Consider the following 23429-nt stretch of genomic DNA (forward strand, 5'->3'; position numbering starts at 1 on the left):
GCCTGCACAGCTGGCAGCAGCCCATGGCAGCAAACCTCCGAATCTGGGTTGACAGACTCAGGCTTGCGGGGTTCACACGACTGTGCTAAAAAGAGCTGTATAAACAGTGCTTTTAAATTGCGGCTCATGCTCTAGGCTTCAGAGCCCAAGCTCCAGCCTGAGTTGCAATTTCTCCACAGCTATTTGTAGCATGGTAACTATTTTTAGGAAGTCTTTTGACCCAGGCTTATAGGCTCACTGCTGAGGGTGTAGTCAAACCCTAATTGTGTGTTTCTCATTTTCTAGGTGCCTGACTTGAGAGCCTGGGGTCTGATTGGTAGAAGTGCTGATTACACAAAGCTGCAATTGGAGGCAGCGGGAGCTGTGCTTGTGCATACAAAGTGCTATATGATGCTAAGTACTCTGAAAAATCAGATCCTAGGTATCGCACCCAAAATTAGTGAACACTTTTGACCTGAATCTTTCTCTGCCTCAGTTCCCCGTCTGTAAAACAGAGCAAATAAATACCTCCTCGTCTCAGAGGTGTTCTGAAAATAAATTGTGAAACACTCATATACTATAATGATGAGCACCATAGAAAAGCCCATGAGGAAATTCATTTGTCTTCAGAGCAGGGTTTGAATAGTTTGCAGTAACTAAGGGATGGGGCCACACATTGAACAATGTGGAGGGGAAATAGCTGCTCATTAAGTGAGCACTGTCCATCTTGAGGCAGGGGTCCTGTGAAAAAATGAGATGTGATTGAAGACTGTTTGATAATGCATATGAACAATTGGGGCTGAAATAAAGTTGCACAGGGAACCTTTATTCTGGCATTTCTTAACATCTGAATGCTTGGCTTTTCAACCTTTAATGTTCTTTTATTGTACTTTTTCCTGTGTAGTGTGTGTATGTGTGTATATATAAATATCATATTGATTTCTACAGGGGAAAGACTTCTGTGGAATATATCATTCAGTCCTGTGTATCTTATTTCCAGAAAGATATGGACAAACTGGAGAGAGTTCAGAGAAGAGAAAAAAAAAAGATTAATTGTGTGAGGGATTGACATATGAGGAAAGATTAAAGGAACTGTGAGTTAAATCCTGGCCCAATTGAAGTCAGTGGGAATTTTGCCATTGACTTCAGTGGAGCCAGGATTTCACCCTAAATCTCTGAATCTTGGCTAAGTCATGACTACCAGAGTATGTACACTAAGGAGGGAGAGGAATTTTTCAGCATGATACAAAGGGGAGCTACTTGAAATAATGGTATGAAATTAGAGAAAGAAGAATGTAGGAGAAATATCAGGAGAAATGTCTTGCAGTGAGACATATTAGATGGTGGAATAAATACTCTAAGGGCTTGTCTACACTTACAGCAGCGCAGCTACGCCATTGTGGCTGTACTGCTGTAGCACTTAGTGAAGAAGTGCTCTCTATGCTAATGGGAGAGCTTCTTCCAGTGGCGTAGGTACTCCATCTCCCCAAGAAGGGGTAGCTATGTCAAGGAGAGAAGCCCTCCCATCGACATAGCACTGTCTACACCAGGGGTTAGGTTGGTATAACTAAAGCACTCAGGGGTGTGGATTTTTCACAGCCCTGAGTGACGTAGTTATACCGACATAAATTCCTAATGTAGACCAAGCCTCAGGGAAGTGGTGGTGGCCCTTTCCTTGAGATCTTTCAGAGCAGCTAAAAAACCACCATAAGAACAATACAGAATAGGTAGGGTGATGGGCTATGGATGTTGTTTTCCATCTGTCTATAAATGGTCACATGACCTTTTTGGCTGGAATTCAGATGACTCTGGAAATTGATGTTGAAAATGTCACCTGCCAATTTTAAGCCAGTGGAATATGTCTGGTTTGAACAGGTAGGGGCAATTGGCCAAGATATCCTTGTCCATCCACATATACTAGAAAGTGCCATATCTCTTGAGTCACTTCTTCCTGAGCCCTTGCCACCTTGCCAGCAGAGCCAAACTGACTGCACCAACACAGTCCTCAGGAAGGACCTATCCAGCTCAGCCCTCTACAGCTTCATCTATGTGACAAGCTTGTGCTCTGTGACAAGCTTGTCTTCACCTACAGGTGAATAATCATGATAGATTGACCCCTTCACAGCTTCATGCCCATAAGAGGGAGCAGGAGTTGGTCTTGCTTCATGCCATTGAGACCCATCGATGGATGTTACAGGAACTGTCTGGGTGCCAGCTTCTATCTACTTCACTGCCCTTCATACTGTGACAGAATATTCTAATGTGGCACTGCCCTCTAATGAGATACAAGAAGGGAAAGTCTACAGCCAAAATAAACAACTGGTTATTAGTAAGAAATTTAAAAAGCCCATCTCATTCCCAGTGCCGTGGTAGAGGAGGCCAACTTTTCCATGACCATATAGAAAAAGTGCCTGCCCTGTATGCAAGTGCAACAGCTTGCTTATAAAAAACCTTTCAGTTATCTGAGCAAGCAGGCATGCGTGCCTATTATGCTTCTACAGCCCCTAGCCCAGTGGAGTCCTGGTCCAGAGTAGAGCCCTAGGTGCTACCACAATACAATAGTAAATAGTAATAATATAATACAAGGAGCAGCTGTCCTTCTGATTGTCTGTCTGTTTTGCATTGTGTAGCAGGGTGGACCCTGCTCCTGCTGTGAAGGGGTTTAAAAAGTGGCCTGGGAGGGCTTGAGAGCAGTGGCTCTCAAGGCTGAGCTGATTGGGGAAGTGGCTGCAGCTGGGGGCCACGCCCCAAACAGTGCAACAGGGCCTTATAAGAAGGCAGGGAAGCCAGAAGCCAGACAGTCTCTCTCTGCCTTCAGAGAGAGATGGGCCTAGCTGCTTAGTAGCTAAACAAGGTACCTAGGGTGAAGCAGGGCTGGGGAAAGGCTGAGGAGCTGGGGAAGCTCCAGCCTAGAAAACTCCAGGCTGCGGCCTAGCAGAGGGCTAAAGGTACTGGGGGTTGCAAGGGGCAACCTAGGGGTAGGCCAAGGCAGCAGGTCCAAACCCCCTTTGCTGATGATGAGTACTGGATACTGCAGTCTGCCCCAGCGAACAGGGGCTAGATAGAGACTGGGCAGTAGCCACTACTGAGGCGAAGTGGGGATAGTAGGGTGGGGGGTTCCCGAGGCAGGGGAAACCCAGAGAGAAAAGGGGTTACTGCTGGGGGCAGCACCCCATGTGCAAGGGCACCGGGGTCCAGGGAGGGACTCGGGCCAGAGGACAGGTGGATCACTGGGCTGCAGAGGGCGCTCCGGGCTGGAACAGAGCTAATTCCCAGAGTCACCAGTAGGAGGCGCCGCAGGGGTGAGTCGACCCGTTACACATTGCAAATGTAGATTTTTAAAGAATATATATTTTAGGTATATTTTTAGAGGCCTCTTTGAAAACAGCCTATGAGTTTGAAACAAATGGAACACCATCTCTTCAGATCTTGAATTATTTTCTTGGTAAGGCTGATGAGCAATGCACGCATCTCAATCCTGATCCTGAAGTACCAAACAGTTTTAGGAAGTTCGCTAGAAGACAGAACGGAATTGGAATCAAATTTCCTAATTTGGATTTCTATCCCATAGCAAATGTCTGTTGTTTTATGGAACTTCTGCCCATGTGTTTACTGTCTCACATGCTTATGGATGTGCCACCATGTTATATAGGACAAGCAAGTACCTAAGAGCCTATCTAGTTAATTCTAAAGTCCTTCAGCCCTTCTTATCAGATGAAGAGAGGCAGAGCTTCACTCAATCTGGTCTTGTGAATGGACAGGCTGTCATGCACATATATACATACATAGTCCCAGTGTTACCTTGTTGCCAAAGTCTGCAACCATCATCCTTACCAAAAAGTCCTTGTAATCGAGTGGGCCGGGGCTCGACCCTCCTGGGGCAGGAGGGGAGCCACACCGACTCCTTACGCATCCGCTGTCACTGTGGGCTGTGCAGCAGAAAACAGTACAATAAGCTCAGGCCCTTTGGAGCAGGGGCTGAGCAGCAAACGGTACAATAAGCTCAGGCCCTTAGGTGCAGGGGCTGAGCAGCAAATAGTACAATAAGGAGCTCAGGCCCTTTGGTGCAGGGGCTGAGCAGCAAAACTACCAGTAGGTGAAGAGGCCCAGGTCCTTACACCTGAGCGTTGGGTGAGGGGGAAAACTGCCACCCGTGCGTGGGGTGGCAGTGGGGACACAGGCCCACCCACTCCACTGTGTCCCAGCCCGGGGCCCTAGCAGCAGCTATCACCGCCGCTGGTCAGTGGGGTCCTGACCGCAACACACTGACATCGGGACCTCTGCGTCTGCAGCCTGACAGGGGTCGGCTACCCCCGGGCTACTTCCACTTTCCCCCTCAGGGCCTACCTCGTCCGTGGCACCAGCTCCAGGCCAGTCAATCTGCATAGGCTCCTCAAGGCCCGGGCTTGGTGGCAGGTCTGGCAGCTCCTCGGGGAAGTCCGGCCAGGCGCGCTCAGGCGGCTCCTCCGGGTAACAGCAGGGGCGGGGGAGCTCCGGCGGCTCCTCTTCATAGTGGGCGCGGGGAAGCTCTGGCCAGTCAGGACATCTGCCTCGGGTCCTGGAGGGTTCTCAGTCAGGAACTCCCGCCAGTACGTCTGCTCCCGGCGGTGGCTGAGCTCCGACTGAGCTCTGGCGGCTGGCTTTTCTACTTCCTGTCCCGCCCCTTGACTTCCGGGGGGCGGGGACAGGTGGTGGTGGCTCCGCCCACTTGGGTGCCTGCAAGGGCACTTCCTCTGCCGGGCAGGAGGGGAGCCACACCGACTCACTACAGTCCTCAAAGAAAGCTACAGTTAGCCTGTATAAAGCACAACTCACACTTGCCTTTCTTTCTTTGTGGGTTTACAAATCTTTACCAACAGCCATTAGCTTTTTTTCCTTTAGGAATTACCTATCTTAGTAATGTGCTGTTTTCTTGTTGAAGCAGATACTTTCTTAGCATCATCAAATTAGCTCTGACTTTAAGGCCTTTAGCTGTTTGAACATAAGTGACCTATGAGCCATTATGGACACAGAACTGCAGGTAGGCTGTTAGTAATTTTCTGAGTGGCCTTTTGCCAAAATTCTGGAACTCTGTGACTGAACTTGCATTACTTTAGCGAAGCTTCAGACACTCGGTTAATTTTCATTATTTAGCTTTAAAATTGGCTTCAGTTAGTGTAAGTGAAATTTCAGATGCAGTCTGCATGACTCATATAGTTATTGTTTGCTTACTGGAATTGTCTAAGATCTCAGTGTACCTGTAGAATTCAAAGGCACTAAAATGGATTAAACAGAATTTTCTGAAGTGGTAGTATTTCTAGTAGAAATAGGGTGGGTGGCTTAATATCTAAATATTTTTAAGAGTCATTTACTACTGCATCTGGTGTGAATCTTATGTAAAATCAGTTTGTTGATCTCAGCTTGCTCCTCAAAGGACAATAGTCGACAACCACAAAAGCACTTTCTTTTTATTTGCTATAGCTAGTAAAATGCAACAATGGGTGTCAGTACAGACCTTTCAGAATAGTGTCTATGTTAATTAGTGAAGTCATATGATTTACATAACCTTGTTCTGTGACTGACTGAATCATATCTGGCATTGTTTTTTACTAATTCATATCTTTTTGAAATGTATACACATGCTCAAAATAAAGCAGGGATACCTTTTTAAAACTGTGCCTTTAAATTATCACTATAGTTAGGCTAATGTTTAGCAGTAACATTTTGTGTACAGTTTGAATCATGTTTGTAAAGCTTGTTTTAGATTACATTTTGAAGTTCTCTTGTAAGTAAAAAGGTTTACAATCACTGTGCATAACTTCTGGCACCCTTCTAGCTTTAATTTAACGGTTAATTTCAGGTAAATAAAAGTCCTGGAGGTGCCTGTCTCAGCCACTTTATGGATTTAGTTAATTTTTTGGATTAAGGATCTAGACCCCAATTTACAAGTGTGGATTGACATTTTATACCTAGCTTTGATCCAGAAGTTGATCTCATTTTACCAAACTGGAGTGTCTGAACTTTTAGTTTTAATTTGCCATATTAGCACTGCCAGAAGTAACTATATTAACCATTTGTATAGAATATATACTTATAAATGTCATTTGGCAACTTTAAGTGCCAATTACAATACTTTTAACACACTGATGTTATATTTCAAGATGTTAGAGGTCTGAAATTGTGCATAATATATAAGAATCTTATAAAATGGTGATTGGTTTGTGTTTTGTACCCTCTTTCTGAGCTTTTTTTCCTATTCCTATTTAACTCAACGATGAAACTTCAATTGACTTCACTAGTTGCAGGATTGGGCCCTCTTTACTCTATAATTGCCAAGACATATAGCAGAACTGCTTAACGTTTTCGCCAGAACTTCTTCATCCCGCTCCAGCTGTCAAATGGCGTCTTGCTTGATTTGAAAGATGTAAAATAAAACAGCGAGCAGCAGTTTCAAAATTACTGCTCACTGTTGCAGCTGTTGTTCCAATCAAAAACTACTAGAAAATCCTTTTGAATTAGTTATACTGAATTTGTAACAGTCTACTGCATAAAGCTGCAGCCGTTCCCTGGGGAAAGAATAAGTCTGACATGGAGGGAAATGATTAAAGTTGTAATATCCCATTTTTTTCAGTGAAAATAAAAAATGTAGCTCTTCAGTCTGGAGCTAATTTAAAAATTCCATTTTTTTCCCCCTTAAATTCAGCATATGGGACTTTTTTCCCCCCTTAATGGAGTAGTAGGCTGGAATTACACTGGAGCCGAAATAATCATTATGTGTTTTTTCTTATGAAGTCTGTTTTTTGTTTGTCATTACCCACTAAAAGGTTTAATTACTCTTTCTGATAGTGAGTCTCTTTGGGTGGAATAGCACAGAAAGTCATGGATTGTGCAGCTTTCCTACTGTGAATTCTGTTTTACTAGCTATGCTTCATCATTTTCTCAACAGAGGCATACAGTCTCACTGCTGGCCACAATCCTCTTTTATTTGTAGAAAGGAATCCTTATCTAGTCAACACAAATGTATTCATTGTAAAATATTGCCCAAAATATTATTGCAAAGCTATATTATTATGGACCATAATTATACTTAAGGTAAGTTATGAAGAGCATAAGGCAGAAACATCCTTGATAATAATAATCACAAAATTCTTCTTTACTTACTGACCTAAATGTTGTGCATTACAGCTGTATGCTGCTAAACAGCTGCTATTTTCCACCCAAGAGGAGGCTGCATTTCAGTTGTTGGTTAAATGGATTCTTTCATATGTCAGTCCTCTAACTCCTATAAAATATATTAGCGCAATGAAAAATCTTGTAGTCTGACTAAATGACTTACATTGCTGTTAATGTGTGTCTCTCTATGCCACCCCTACAAAAACAAACAAAAAACCACTCCATTCATTATTATTCATATTGCTGATCAGTTACTCACAACGGACTACTCCTGTAAGTAACTGTTCACCATGGAGCTCATAATCTGGCCCTTAGAAATCCTCAAATAAAAGGTGCTATATCAAAAGTGAAATTAAAATATTTGTAATTTTTACAAGGAAACCCTTGTTTTTATCTTTTACAGGGTACTCCTGCAGGCTTGTTTCTCAGAATATGTCTCTCATCCTAGTGAATGAAGATTCGTTGGATGTAAGTAATTCTTTCCATGGAAGTTCTTGGTTCAGTCCTTTATTTGTGTTGCATTTGTTTTATTTCCTCATTCTATTTCAGGAATAGTTTAAAATCAGAGCTCATTTTAGAAAACTGCCAATCAGCAACTTTCAGCTATCTAGACTAGATGACCTCCTGAGGTCCCTTCCAACCTAATCTTCTATGATTCTGTGATTCAACAGATCAGTAGGAACAAGGCTGGGCTTTAAATAACTTTATTGTGCCCACCTCAATTCCACTAGGAGTCGCCTTTCTGCTAAGGGAAAACAAGTTAATCAAAATGTTTCTTGTTCTCTTAAAGCTGTATCTGACATTAGATGTTTTGGGCAACATCTAAGATGGTTGGAAATAGGCTGGGCAAATACACATATCTAAATTCACTGTGCGGTGTATATAATTTTAAGATGTAAGCAACATTAAAAGAGCATTGTAGTTGTTCATGTCCTCAGTACTTGTCCCATGCGTAGTGAATGGAATTTTCCTCCAGTAGTACCTGAGTAATTTGTTATGTGCTGAGGTGATCCACAGATCTTGTCTCCTTATGAAATGATGATGCCTGTGCTTTCTCACCAATTCCAAAAGCAGCTCATGTGTGGCTTGAACATCAGCGTTGGTTCTTGCTATTGCCACACCGCTCATGAGAGCACCTCCAAAATTAGCCAGCTGGGAGAGATGTACAGATCTCTAATAGAGACTATGTCTACACTTATGGTGATGTGTAGAGCACCAGTTCTCAAACTAGGGCCGTCGCTTGTTCAGGGAAAGCCCCTGGTGGGCTGGGCCAGTTTGTTTACCTGCCGCATCCACAGGTTTGGCCGATCGTGGCTCCCACTGGCCGCGGTTCACCGCTCCAGGCCAATGGGGGCTGCAGGAAACTGCACGGGCCGAGGGATGTACTGGCTGCCCTTCCTGCCCTTTATTAAATCCATAGAATGTGCCCATTCTAGACTCAATGTACATATACAATTAATTGTTTATATAGAGACAAAAATATTCAAATCAGCACAGTGTCAACTTATAGAACTCCCAGCCCATCAAAATTACAGACAAAACTCCTAGGCCCTTTGATTACTCCATTTCTTTTTCATTGGAACTAAATGCTGCACTGTCTTGGCTTTCCCATTGACTAACTGAAAATGATGACTGTAGAGGGATTGATGGCCAGGGTTCAAACCAGAGAAGGGAGGGAGTACACATCTGGAGGAAATAACAGTTGTATGCCTCCTCGATATAGGGTGTTTAGCCAGATTTGATAGTAAACTGTACAATCCAGGGTTGTGAGAAAGTCTTTAATGTTTTAGTTTTTGTTTCTGAGAAAATCTTCAATCCTGGTGAGATAAAAGAGGTTTGGCTTTTTTCATTTTTTTAACTTCTGTGTTACTCTGAAGTAGTTACATGAACAATACAGAAATTTGGAAGTTGTTTATCTTAAAAACATGAGTCTCTAATTTCAAGATGGGAATGAAACTTTTTTAAGTATTCAGTATGCTAAAAGAAAAGTGATAAGACCATTAAAGTTTTTGTCATGTCTTTTGAAAGTAGTAAGAATGTTCATAGCTCTGTCTACAAGCCTGAAGGAGAAATGGGAGGAGTCACTGATGACTGGAGAGAGATGCATTTTTAGAATGAACTGTCACTGGATTTGAAGAGGGGAGTGAGTGCAGTTCTTAACTATCACGGAAGTTGGCTTGCTAGCACCTAGAGACTTCTGGAAGGTAGACAGGGTATCTGATACTATGGTTCTTGATAAGATTGGCTAACATCTCTTTCATAGCGTTGAATTCACTAGGTGGCTGTTTCTCATTCTAACTGTTGTAAATGTGAAAGCTACTGAACAATAATGCCAAGAAGTGACTAGTATGGTTCAACGTATGCATTAGTATGACTCAGCCTGTCTACAGCTGAACGAAGTGTAGGAAAAAAGTAACTGAATAGACTGAAGTAATGAAAGTAGATAATTCTTCTGAAGTAAAATGTAAATTTTATCAAGAGTTGGTAAGTAGCACGAGAGAGAGAGGATTTGTGCTCATCTCAAAAAGTGCAGAAAAGAGATCTCTTTGGATTCATCAGTATCAAATGTACCATTGAATAAAACAGTTTATTAAAGTGGAAGCACAGAACCGTGATAAGCTGGATGATCCTGCAAATTACAACACAATATGGTCCCAAAAGAAAGTCCAGGATACAAACCGTAACACATTTAAAACCACCTTCATAAAACAAGGACACTCCACCAGAGAAGTGGATTGCATCATGTAACAGGCTATCCAGATATCTCCAGAAATCCTGCTCCAATACTGGAAAAATAAACCCTCCGACCACACACCTCTGGTTGTCACTTGAACCCCACGCCAGATCCATGAGGGTCTCATTAAACAGTTACAACCCGTACTCAGTGGGGACAACATCCCGCAAGAAATCTTTCCTGAATCCCTTCTTCTGGCTTTCAGACAACCCCCAACCTTGCCAAGATCATCATCAGAAGCACAGATGATAGACCAGGACACCTAAATTCCCTCTAAGCTGCGTGGCCGCGCAACAGGCTATTAAGAGAGAGGCTATCAAGGGAGAGGCACGCCCAGCCCAGCTCAGCCCCGATGGAGCTGCTGCAGCTGAGGAGAGGCGCCTCTCCCCCAGCCCTAAGCTGCTGTGGTGAGAGAGGGCTGGCGGGAGTTGTCTCTCCCTGCTGCAGCTCCCGGGCAGCCTGCACCCCCAACCCCTCATCCTCAGCCCCACCCCAGAGCCTTCACCCCCAGCTGGAGCCCTCACCCCCTGCACCCCAACCCTCTGTCCCACCCCTAAGCCCCCTCCTGCATCCCAAACCCCTCATCCATGGCCCCACCCCAGAGCCTACACCCCTAAACAGAGCCCTCACCACCGGCACCACAATAACAAAATTTATTCTGCACATGGGCGTAAAAAACTCAAAGCAGCACCAGCCCTTGCCATAACAACAGATGTGAAACCTGCAGACATATCTCCACTGCTATGATTATCTATACCCCCCAAAACACAGCTTTCAAGATCAATGGCTCCTACACAGACCTATCACAACACGGGGTGTACTTCATCCAGTGCACTAACTGCCTCAATAACTATGTGGGTGAAACCAAACAATTACTATGCTCTTGAATGAACTCACACAGAAAAATGATAACAGACAAAAACACCATCTCACCGATGGGTGAACGTTTTCACAAACTGATCACTCCTTATCTGACCTTTCTGTCCTTGTCCTCAAAGGAAACCTGCACAACCCTTCCAAAAGATGAGCCTGGAGCTTAAATTCATAACTCTGCCAGACACCAAAAATCATGGACTTAATAAATACACTGGATTTATGGCTCAGTACAACAATCTATAACCCACTAATCCTACTTTGTCCTATGACGGTCAAGGTCTTAACTGCCCACTTCACCTTCAATGGTCTCTTGCATTGTGTGTGAACTCCTTATCTATCTTGCCTTGTATTTAGCTGTGACACTTGGAGTACCTTTCCCAGACTTGAAGAAGAGCTCTGTGTAAGCTCAAAAGCTTGTCTTTTTCACCAACAGAAGTTGGTCCAGTAAAAGATATTACCTCACCCACCTTGTCCTGCAAATTAAACATTTTCAGTGCTGTTGTCCTCACTGAAACATAAAACATAATGATAATTAAAGCCCTCTGTCCCAAGCCTTCTAGCAACTCTTCATTAGCAGCTTTATTGAAGAGCAGTCTCTGTTCATTTTTTAAAAATGGCTGTGGCAATACTATAAACAACTTGAAAGACTTGAGCTTGTTGAGAAAGTTTCAGACTTCTTTTAACGTCACCATCAGTGTGTCAGAAAACCAGCAATTTAAAGGAATGGCTGAAATGCTGTTGTACCAATATAATAAAAACCAGCAGGATCTTATTAAGAGGGATAAGGCAAAGATGCCACATTTATTGTAAATACCATAACAAAACAAAAGACAATGTTTTCCTACTTGTTTCCATTACTACTTATTCCTTATACACACACAGACACAGACACAGACACATACACACACACACACACACACACACACACACATATTCATTCACACAATCATTCATTCAGGTTCTGTATAGATGTTATAGTTACCAGCCTAGATGTTGCTCATGCCAAGTTACTGGCCAGGTACCTTGGTCATGAGGATGGAGCCGAGTCTGTGTCAGATGCATCTGATGCTCCTGGAGGTTGGTATCAGAACCATAGACTCAAAGTCCTCAGTCTTTAGAGTCCAGTTTTATAGGGATTTTTCCCTATGTTAGTTCATAGGAGTTGCCTCATTCTGCTGTTGCTAAATCAATCAGCAGATGGCTGGCTCCATTCTGTCAGATGCTTGTTTTTCCTTCCTTTGAGGTGTGGTGGGTCATCTGGTTGATCCCACTTGACACCTTCTTCAGCCAACACTGAATTCTTCAGACTGGTAACTCCCTAACCATTCAGTCACATACATTCTCTATCTTAATCACATCTATTTTACTGTCTCTTTGCTTTTTGGGGTGTTACCAATTTATGTGAGACTCCCTGTCTTTTAACAATCAAAGATAAAGTGAGATGAAAACTTACAGAGGGTGGGGGTCTCTAGCTATACACTATAACAGCTACTGTTTTGGCTTACTTAGAGTTAATTAATGTTTAACAAGTTTTATACAAAGTATTTCTTTGAGCAGGCTTCACACAGACACAGCTGGTGGCTTGCAGGTTAGAATCACAAATTTACTTTTAACATAAACCTTTAGTTATGAGGCATCAATTACCAATAAGTCATTTTTCATATAAACCATGTCTAATATAAACCTTTAATATCCCTACATAATCCCCCTTTTGACACTACGATATACATATATTCGTTAGTGTCACTTTTTATGTAACCTGTTTAAAAGAAGGTACTGTGAGGCAACATGGGTTTGTGATTTTAATCTAGTGTACAGTCTTTTTATCCAAAAGCACATGCTAAACATTTTAATAATACAAATACAATTTAATACTAAGACAACTATTAAGGGATGTAGCATTACTGATAGGATGCCAGTAGTAGTTGGGGACCATCCAAAGAATATATTATACCAGTAATAAGTTATTTGTTTAGTAAAAACAGTACTGACATTGCATTTACATTTATCTACTGGGGGCTGCTAACACTCTGCCCCTTGATCTATGATTATTACAGTCGTTGTTGTCATGGTAGGGCACAGGTGATCTGTTGTAAACAAACCAAACAATTATAACCAGGTGAATATAACTAAACACCAGATATAACCTAAACACAAATCCAAACAATTATAGTTATTATAATTGGGAATACAATAAAACCATAACCATTACAATAATTGGGTACATTGACACATAAGATGAGGTCCAAGTTTGATGCTGCAATAGCCATCAAACAATAAAAGTTTCTGAGGTTCTTAAGCACACACAAGAAATAAGATTTTGTAGGAGGACCACAGTTGTCATGCAAGATTAAGCTGATTTGGACTTAAACTAACATTTATTTGCTAAAATGTTGCAGAATTCCCTATTTTTAACAGTTGTACTTAAGAGGTTTTTGGGGACCTGAAAGATGGGGCCCTGCAATTATGGGCCAAGGTCTTACAGGTTATGGGGACCCAAGAACTACCTTTTAGGACTTGGGGAAGTAGAACCAGAGTGTATAGAGAAAAGTGTGGAAAACCTAACAAAAAATAAACCTGATGCACTGGGGACCAAAGTCTTTTGGACACAAGTGGTGACTGATAAGTTGGATGGACATGGGGGAAGTAGAGAGGAAAAGACATTTGCTCTGTCTAGTGTAGTATTTTTTTTTTTTTTGGACCCAATGCTAGCACAGGACACCACTAGAGACAGACACAGAACATGCAACAGAGAACATGCAACACAGAACACTGAACACAGACTTTGTCACGACACTATAACCATGGTATTTTATAACTCTTCAGCTGGTACCAGCTCTCCTGATGTTTTGGTTTTAGAGCCTGAAAGATAAAAGCTTAAAAATAAATTAGCACAGTGCTTCCACATGGCAGACCCTGCTTAGTCTCTGCCACAGTGTGTTTGGTACTCGGGGCTGCACAAATGCTAATTAAGTGGTGCAAAAAATAAATAAATAAATTTCATTTTAAAATCCCCAGCCACTTTGCCATGGCCTGGAGGTCTGAGGCAGATGCAGGAATTCCCAGCCACTTTGCCATGGCATTCTGGCCCTGGGAGGAGGAATCTACCCAAATATCCCCCTTCCCACTCTCCAGAGAGGTCCCAAAAACCTGACCCTTCTGGGGTCTCAAATGTTTTTTCTTCTGATGTTACTGCTGTTGTAGGATTTGAGAGTGTTGTTTTAACTCTCTGTACCCAACCTTAAGGGCATCTAACTGGGTTTGAGTACTACATACATTTTTATTTTTCTGCTTTTGCAGCAGAGGCTTGTAAATCTTAATGCAGTTTTTTTTTTGTTTTTACATTTTCCCAACAGTTGTGAACAACAACCAACCACAACAAAAAAAACAAAAAACCAAACTGATAAATATTAAGCATTATAGCCCCTAATTCCTAAAAGAGCAGCTTACAATGGTTGTTTCACATATTTTCTTCCCATGTTTTTTTTGGGGGTCCCAAGCTTCTTTTTCCCAATGAGCCATTACTTTTCAATTTTCTACCCCTTTTTTCAATTGGGATAGTTTTTCTTTTAGAGGTATTTTCTCCTCTTTACAGGCTGCTAGGTGGAGGTAGCTGTCATTACAAGCCTTCCACAGCAGCCAGATCCCTGCAGCATCTCTTTTTACTGCATTTGGGGGTTTGCATATGAGGATATATTGGGCCAATCTATCCTCTAGGTCCAAAATGGTGCAGATATCTGCAAGGTCTTGTTCAGTCCAAGGACTGTGCCCATATCTTTGGAGAATTTGCTGAAAAGGCGTTATCTCTTTAATAAAAGGTGAGGTAGAAGCTACTTTTGACTTCATTTCTTCCTCTGGTACTGTCTTTCCTTGCCTTTTCTTAAACATTTTAAATTTTGTTCAGCGAGCAGCACTGTCTGGTCCCTGGGACCCTCTTGTTGCTCCTGATATATATATATATATATGTATATTTCTTTTTCTGCTACCTTCACGGAGGCCAACAGATTTAGTTAACAATTTTCCTACTACCCACCCGGGGGCCAGCAGTTTTTGTTAACAATTTTACTTTTCCTACTACCCACCCGGGGGCCAGCAGTTTTTGTTAACAATTTTACTTTTCCTACTACCCACCCGGGGGCCAGCAGGTTTTGTTAACAATTTTACTTTTCCTACTACCCACCCGGGGGCCAGCAGGTTTTGTTAACAATCTTTTCCTACTACCCACACGGGGGCCAGCAGGTTTTGTCAATAATTTTATGAGCTCTTTATTTTCCTGCTACCCACACGGGGGCCAGCAGTTTTGGTTAACCAAGAATAGAACCATGCTCTGTAGAGCCGGTTGTGTGCACACAGATTGGTTTACAATAAGTGAGGCAAAAATACCATAATCCCCCTTTCGCTATTCTCCACCAAAATGTTGTACCAATATAATAAAAACCAGCAGGATCTTATTAAGAGGGATAAGGCAAAGATGCCACATTTATTGTAAATACCATAACAAAACAAAAGACAATGTTTTCCTACTTGTTTCCATTACTACTTATTCCTTATACACACACAGACACAGACACAGACACATACACACACACACACACACACACACATATTCATTCACACAATCATTCATTCAGGTTCTGTATAGATGTTATAGTTACCAGCCTAGATGTTGCTCATGCCAAGTTACTGGCCAGGTACCTTGGTCATGAGGATGGAGCCGAGTCTGTGTCAGATGCATCTGATGCTCCTGGAGGTTGGTATCAGAACCATAGACTCAAAGTCCTCAGTCTTTAGAGTCCAGTTTTATAGGGATTTTTCCCTATGTTAGTTCATAGGAGTTGCCTCATTCTGCTGTTGCTAAATCAATCAGCAGATGGCTGGCTCCATTCTGTCAGATGCTTGTTTTTCCTTCCTTTGAGGTGTGGTGGGTCATCTGGTTGATCCCACTTGACACCTTCTTCAGCCAACACTGAATTCTTCAGACTGGTAACTCCCTAACCATTCAGTCACATACATTCTCTATCTTAATCACATCTATTTTACTGTCTCTTTGCTTTTTGGGGTGTTACCAATTTATGTGAGACTCCCTGTCTTTTAACAATCAAAGATAAAGTGAGATGAAAACTTACAGAGGGTGGGGGTCTCTAGCTATACACTATAACAGCTACTGTTTTGGCTTACTTAGAGTTAATTAATGTTTAACAAGTTTTATACAAAGTATTTCTTTGAGCAGGCTTCACACAGACACAGCTGGTGGCTTGCAGGTTAGAATCACAAATTTACTTTTAACATAAACCTTTAGTTATGAGGCATCAATTACCAATAAGTCATTTTTCATATAAACCATGTCTAATATAAACCTTTAATATCCCTACAATGCTTCTACCTGGAAGGATAGACCGATTTAAACTTATGGGCCCACTGCTGAGTGCTACAAGTGAAGAAATCTGGGGGAGGAGGAAGAATTAAAAGAACCAACATTAATGCAGAATAGTTGGTCAGGCATGAGACTGTTACCAAATAATGGTTACAATGATCTATATAGGGAACGATGCATTCCTTCTTATTGATATTTATTCTGTGTCTGAAAAGAAAAAATGCAGACTCTCTTGTGTCCAAGTTCTTGAAAATGTGATTCAAGAATGCAGAGAAAGGTATGGCAAAGAGGGCTTTCCCATTTGCTTAGACAATGGAAAATAAAATAAAAAAAGGTGGGAACTTCTTGGGCACAAATACTTGTAAATTTCTGGGATGAAATCCTGGTTCCATTGAAGTCAGTGGGACTTCTGCCATGGATTTCAATGGATCCAGGATTGCACCCCTGATATTGGTGTTCAGCACTATTTATTTAAGCCATGAAAAAGGAGTATCAACTAACAGCTGTAACACCAATTTTGGAAGCTGAAAGAAATTTCTGAAAAAGAAGGATTGATATCCCATCTTCTCGAAACAATCAAGGGCACTCTCAGGAAAATTGTGAATCTCCATTTGCATCCCACTACCCATAAAATGTTACATTTACATTATGCACAAGGAGGATTTCGATCAAAACATTGCACACATTTTACACAAACAGAGGCTCTTTCGGAAAGGCACAAAATTTACAAAAGCAGTTGAAGGAAATTTCAAAGGAATTTGACAGATTACAGGCTGATGCCACTGCTACAGCAGTCTCTGTGGAATGCTGGCTTGATGTAATTAACAACATGAACTAAGGCCGCACAAGGACAACATTAAAAAAAAAAGTATTCAGAAAAGCTATGGAACTTTCCTGTTACTTAACCAACATGACTGATGCCAAATATAAAGGTCATGAGTCTGGCCCACAGCAGAAAAGAAGAGGCTGAAATCTGGCTGATGAAATGTGGTGAGTTCCCCTCCATCCCCTCCCTTCAATAAAACTGAAGATACAGACCTCTGTCCCAAATCTGTGTTTGCCAAGGAGGTTATATCACAGTTTGTTGCTTTAAAATAGTAGTAAATCCTAGCATTAAAATCACAAAAAGCAAGATAATTTAATTCAGAATTTGTCACGTTTTATAAGTTCTGCACTCCTTTCTAGCCAGGTCACTGACAATAAGACTTGATTGTAGTGAATTGGTTTGTTCAAAACTTCATAATAGTCTGCACTGAAAAGCTAAATTGGTAAATCTGTATTGCTTTTTAAGGGCAAAAACAAGCATTGTAAGGCTTAACTAGTTAATAGACCAGGGACTTGATGATTGTGTTCTTGTTTTACATACAGAATTGAAAGCATTTCATTTGCACAACATATGTCTTTCTGTGTATAGATTTTATCACTTTTATTTAATAGAACCTTTGTGGGGTTTGTCTTACCTAGGTGTGTTTTCCTTTGCCCCAGGGAAAAGAAGCAATTTCCCCCCCAATTTTATCCATTTATAAATATCAATAGATATAAATTTATCAATTAAAAATGTGGGCAATCTTGAGGTCATATTGGATCTTTTGCTGCTTTTTATCCCATCTACATTTGGGAAGGAGACATAAGTGCTGGAACTAGGGATCCTGGGGGTGCTGCTGCACCCGCTGGCTTGAAGTGGTTTCCATTATATACAGGGTTTGCCATTTGGTTCAGTGGCTCTGCAGCCCCACTATACAAATTGTTCCAGCACCCCTGAAAGGAGTTGGCAACTTTTTTTGATTGTAGGTATCCTCGGTGGTATTCTTGCCTCTATCACCTGGAGATTGGAGTGCTATAATGCACTCTATACCTGAAAACCACTTGGAAACTGTAGCTAGTGCAATTGCAATTTAAATGATATCATTCTGTAGGGTGCAAAGATACTGGTGATGAACATTGTACTGTATAAGTAGCCAGACATACTGTCATCCCCCCTTCCACTGATCAGTCATGACATGAGTTTGTCGACCTTACAGATGAGCTGCTGTGGCTGTTTTGCTTAAAGGTTATTGAGTATTTTGGGGGAGAAGGTCTGGGGATCACTGTTGTTTTGTAAATTGTACTGAAATAAATCTGGAAATAAAATTAGAGAAGAATGGCATAAACACTGACATTTATGGTTATCTTTTGGCTATCATAAATCCTCTCTTTATATTACTCTTGGTCATTAGTTTGTGATTAATTAAAATATTAGGAGATAAAAGATAAACCATTGTACAGTGCACTGATGTTCCTGTAGCCCACCCAGTTATCTCAGCGGAAGTTTGGAAAACCACAGTGTCTGACTTCAACCCACTGAAAGAAGGTGTGAGTTTTTGGCTCTCGACATACAGTAGATTGCCCTGGTGGCTGTGATCTTGGTTAAGGACTTGATCTTGCAAAATGCTGAATGACCTCCGGTCCCATTGAATTTGAGGACTCGCATAAGGTAAACACTTTGCAGAATCCAGTCCTAGGTGATTAAACCTAGGTGTCGTCCCCCCCAAAAAAAAATCACTTGGAGAGGTTAAATTCATAGCAAGAGATGCCCATTTATGCCTTTCCATGGTGGAGCAATGGAGGAATGATTTCCGAGAGCCTGCTTATCTTCTGCTGGTTTCAGCCAGTTATGCCAGTGCACACTGTCACGAGCCTTAAAAATATACACGTACAAAGAGACTACTGCAATTTTAAAGGTGTGAAAGGTCAGTGCCTTCATCCTTTGTGCTTTTCTTTCCCCTAGCCTTGCTGCTTTAAAATAATTCTTTATAATTACAAATTTTAGCTGATGTGATTAACCTCTACCTTTTCCTGGCCTGTAACTTTAGATAAATCAGACTTAGAAATGACAAACTAAATCTTCAGCCATAGATGTCTTCAGTCTAGATCCTAAGAATGGGGTTGTAATAGCCCTCCAAGTGATTAAAGTTTGGAGGATGATAGTTACTTCTGTCAAACATTCACTATGATTAGTGAAGAATTTTGTTCCGAGACCCCACCCATTAGTATTCACAGAGTATTTAAGCATTAAGTGCTAGTTTTATATTTTGAAGAAACCACAAAATGTACCCCCCTGTTGACACTTTTAAAGCAATGAATATTCCTCAGTAAGAATCTACTTAATGAGAGCAGGCATTTTCTACTAACAACCTTGAAATCTTCAGCTAAATCAGTATGTAAATCTAATATTTTATATTATTCCTATTTTGCTTTCTTTAGAATTTCTTGTAAATGCAAAAATGCTTTTGCAAAGAGACAGTATACAGTGTTCAGTTTTCCACTGTTGTCCTCAGATATCACATATAATAAACAGTTGCTTCATATTCAATGGATTTTTTGTAGGGCTCTCAATTAATCGCAATTAACTCATGCAATTAACTCAAAAAAATTAATCACGATTTAAAAAATTAATCGCAATTAATCACAGTTTTAATCGCACTGTTAAACAATAAAATACCAACTGAAATTTATTAAATATTTTGGATTTTTTTCTACATTTTCAAATATATTGATTTCAACTACAATGCAGAAAACAAAGTGTACAGTACTCACTTTATATTATTTTTATTACAAATATTTGTACTGTAAAAATGATAAGCAAAAGAAATAGTATTTTTCAATTCACCTCATACACGTATCGTAGTGCAATCTCTTTATCATGAAAGTGCAACTTACAAAAGTAGATTTTTTTTTGTTACATAACTTCACTCAAAACAAAACAATGTAAAACTTTAGAGCCTACAAGTCCACTCAGTCCTACTTCTTGTTCAGCCAATCGCTAAGACAGACAAGTTTGTTTACATTTAAAGGAGATAGTGCTGCCCTCTTCTTATTTACAATGTCACCTGAATGTGAGAACAGGCATTCACATGGCACTTTTGTAGCTGGCATTGCAAGGTATTTATGTGCCAGATATGCTAAACATTCGTATGCCCCTTCATGCTTCGGCCACCATTCCAGAGGACATGCTTCCATGATGATGACACTCATTAAAAAAAAGTGTTAATTAAATTTGTGACTGAACTCCTTTAGGGAGAATAGTATGTCTCCTGCTCTGTGTTTTACCCACATTCTGCCATATATTTCATGTTATAGCAGTCTCGGCTGATGACCCTGTATGTTGTTCATTTTAAGAACGCCTTCACTGCAGATTTGACAAAACACAAAGAAGGTACCAGTGTGAGATTTCTAAAGATAGCTACAGCACTTGACCCAAGATCTAAGAATCTGAAGTGCCTTCCAAAATTTGATCAGGATGGGTTGTGAAGCATGCTGTCAGAAGTCTTAAAAGAGCAACACTCCAATGCGGAAACTACAGAACCTGAACCACCAAAAAAGAAAATCAACCTTCTGCTGGTGGCATGTGACTCAGCTGATGAAAATGAACATGCGTTGGTTTGCTCTGCTTTGGATTGTTATCGAGCAGAACCTATCATCAGTATGGATGCATGACCTCTGGAATGGAGCATGAAGGGCACGTAAATAACTTGCAATGCCAGCTACAACAGTGCCATGCAAACGCCTGTTCTCTCTTTCAGGTGACATTGTAATTAAGAAGTGGGCAGCATTATCTCCTGTAAATGAAAAACAAACTTGTTTGTCTGACTGAACAAGAAGTAGGACTGAGCGGACTTGTAGGCACTAAAGTTTTACATTGTTTTATTTTTGAATGCAGCAATTTTTTGTATATAATTCTACATTTGTAAGTTCAACTTTCATGATAGAGATTGCACTACAATACTTGTATTAAGTGAATTGAAAAATACTATTTTTTATTTTTACAGTGCGAATATTTATAATAAAAATAAATATAAAGTGAGCACTGTACACTTTGTATTCTGTGTTGTAATTGAAATCAATATATTTGAAAATATGGAAAACATCCAAAAATATGTATATAAATAGTATTCAATTATTGTTTAACAGCGCGATTAATCTTGATTAATTTTTTTAATCACTTGACAGTCCTGATTTTATGTATAGCAGATTTTGGATGGTTATTAAATCCATCTATGTAGTGATACATAGAGGAAAAAGTGATACAGGAACATCAGACGTCTTTCATAAACACCAGAACTAATGGAAACCCTGAAAACATTAAGGGCATACTGTGAGATAAACTTAGAAAGATCCACAGCTTGTCAGACAACCCAAGAACTTGTTGATTTATAACTGCTGGCCTCCTAAGTGAAGAAAATTGGTGATTACATGGTAGGTCATGAATGTATGCCATGAGAAATATCTAATATCTTTGGTGGTTGTGGTGCTTGAGCTCAGATAACAAGCTTCTCCACCATAACAAGCTAGCAAGTTTATTGTTGCAGAGCTACTGAAGCAGTATATCAAAGAAGTTATCATTACATCAGAGGCTTAAGTCAGTTGAATTTCTTCATCAATAAGGGTTATTCTGTGGTCAAGTTTTCAAGGGCAGCTTTGAGTGAGTTATGTTCATTACACATTAAACTTTTCCAATGACCTGGTTCTCTTTTTAATCGAGCAGGGCTACTAAAATGCACCCAGTACAAAAACTTTATGTATACTTGACTAATAATGATTATCATCACTTCCTTTATTTTGAAAATAAGTCCTATTCCTCTTGTCTGGCGAACAGTTTATCCCTCATTTTCTTTTAAATTTAATGGTTTCTTAACAGAAATAATATTATTTAATTTGTGTGTATTGTATCAGTAGTAGAAATGGTTTAAACATATGGATACTATTGTAGTTTAGCCGTTTTGAATCTAGTATCAATACATTTTATCTTAAATTGAAATCCTATGAATTGGAAGTACATTTCATGTATTCTACCTTCAAAATCATTAATCTAAAACCCGTCTGTTAGTCTATAAGGTGCCACAGGACTCTTTGCTGCTTTTAATCTAAAACTGAATCCTTACAAGACCCTTGTTGAGCGTAGAGCTTTTAAAAATGGATATACTTTCCCCTTGTGTGACTTTCTGTTTTATTCCTTGGCATGTGACAGTAGATGAGATTGATTGAACAACTGTCTTTACTTGTTGAGTGAGTGCGTTTTTTTAAAATCATACAGTTGAGGGGGAAAACCCTCCCAGTCACTTCTGTTCTTTTCCATTCCCAGTAGCTCTCTGAAAAGAATAATCCTGTACTTAATTGAAGTGAATTCCAGAAATTTACCATACTAATCTGCAAATGTTTATGATGCCTTATAGATTTAAGACTACACACACACACATACGTACTCGTACTGACTTGCTCACTTTCGCTCACACTTTCCTAATGGAGTTTTTCAGCTTGAAATACTTCAGGCACTGAAATCACTTAGAGTCTCTCTTAGATTCCATTTTTCTTTTTTTAACTAGGTTGAAAATTCACTGTAAAAATAATCCTATTTTGCTGCTTTTGAACTGGAAAAATCTCTTTTGTCAATGTCTCAGTTTAGACCCTGAATTGTGTGGGAGATAGGGAAAAAGGTAAAATAAATCTATCAGATAACCAAAGTAAAGGCCATGAAAAACCCATGATATGGGCACATAAGGTTATGGGTAAGAAATACAGCGTAGTTTTCCACTTTTAAAAGCTGCAGAAGGGAGAGCTGGAAATAACATTTATCAGTTCTTGGGTTAGAGAACATAATTAGGTATGAATGAAGTAATATTTTCTTTTGTCAGTAGAAAGGTATTTGGGGCCCAGTTTTGCACTCATTATACAGGCAGAATTCCCCTTGATTTGAATAGCTTTGCCTGTTTGAGGAGTAGGGGATAGGAGGTTACATAGTAGGGGATAGGAGGTTGCATCCGACAAAGTGGGTATTCACCCACGAAAGCTCATGCTCCCAAACATCTGTTAGTCTATAAGGTGCCACAAGACTCTTTGCTGCTTTTATTAATTTAAGGTAATATATTAAAAAATTGAGAGTTAAAGAAAGGAAGAAACAATGATTAGAGGAACAAACTTGGATAACCCATTCCTGCAACCGTTACTCACATGAGTAGTCCTTTCTCATGCCATTGGTTCCAGTATCCTGAGTGGGGCTACTCATGCAAGTAAAGATTAATCACATGTATCTCCTTCCTTAGAGGTTTTTAAGGTCAGGCTTGACAAAGCCCTGGCTGGGATGATTTAGTTGGGTTTGGTCCTGCTTTGAGCAGGGGGTTGGACTAGAAGACTTCCTGAGGTCCCTTCCAACCCTGAGATTCTATGATTCTATAAAGTTTTCTAGGCTCATGATGATATTTACATGCGAGTAAAGAGCTTCACGCCTGATGTGTGCCTCCTTCTTCCATTAATCTCCACAACATGCAAGTAAAGAAC

At 40.5% G+C, this 23429-nt stretch overlaps 1 protein-coding gene across 2 annotated transcripts in view; it reads left to right on the forward strand.

Annotated features, from left to right (window-relative positions):
- ATP8A2 (ATPase phospholipid transporting 8A2) overlaps positions 1–23429 on the forward strand; it is a 637783-nt gene that overhangs the window by 203656 nt on the left and 410698 nt on the right. For both annotated transcript variants that reach the window (XM_045017301.1, XM_045017311.1), the window contains one exon: positions 7535–7599. In XM_045017301.1, the coding sequence (XP_044873236.1) occupies positions 7535–7599 (65 nt within the window). The remainder of the gene's footprint in view (positions 1–7534; positions 7600–23429) is intronic.

Source organism: Mauremys mutica, chromosome 1 (assembly GCF_020497125.1).
Source record: "Mauremys mutica isolate MM-2020 ecotype Southern chromosome 1, ASM2049712v1, whole genome shotgun sequence".
In the NCBI taxonomy this organism is placed as follows: domain Eukaryota; kingdom Metazoa; phylum Chordata; order Testudines; family Geoemydidae; genus Mauremys; species Mauremys mutica.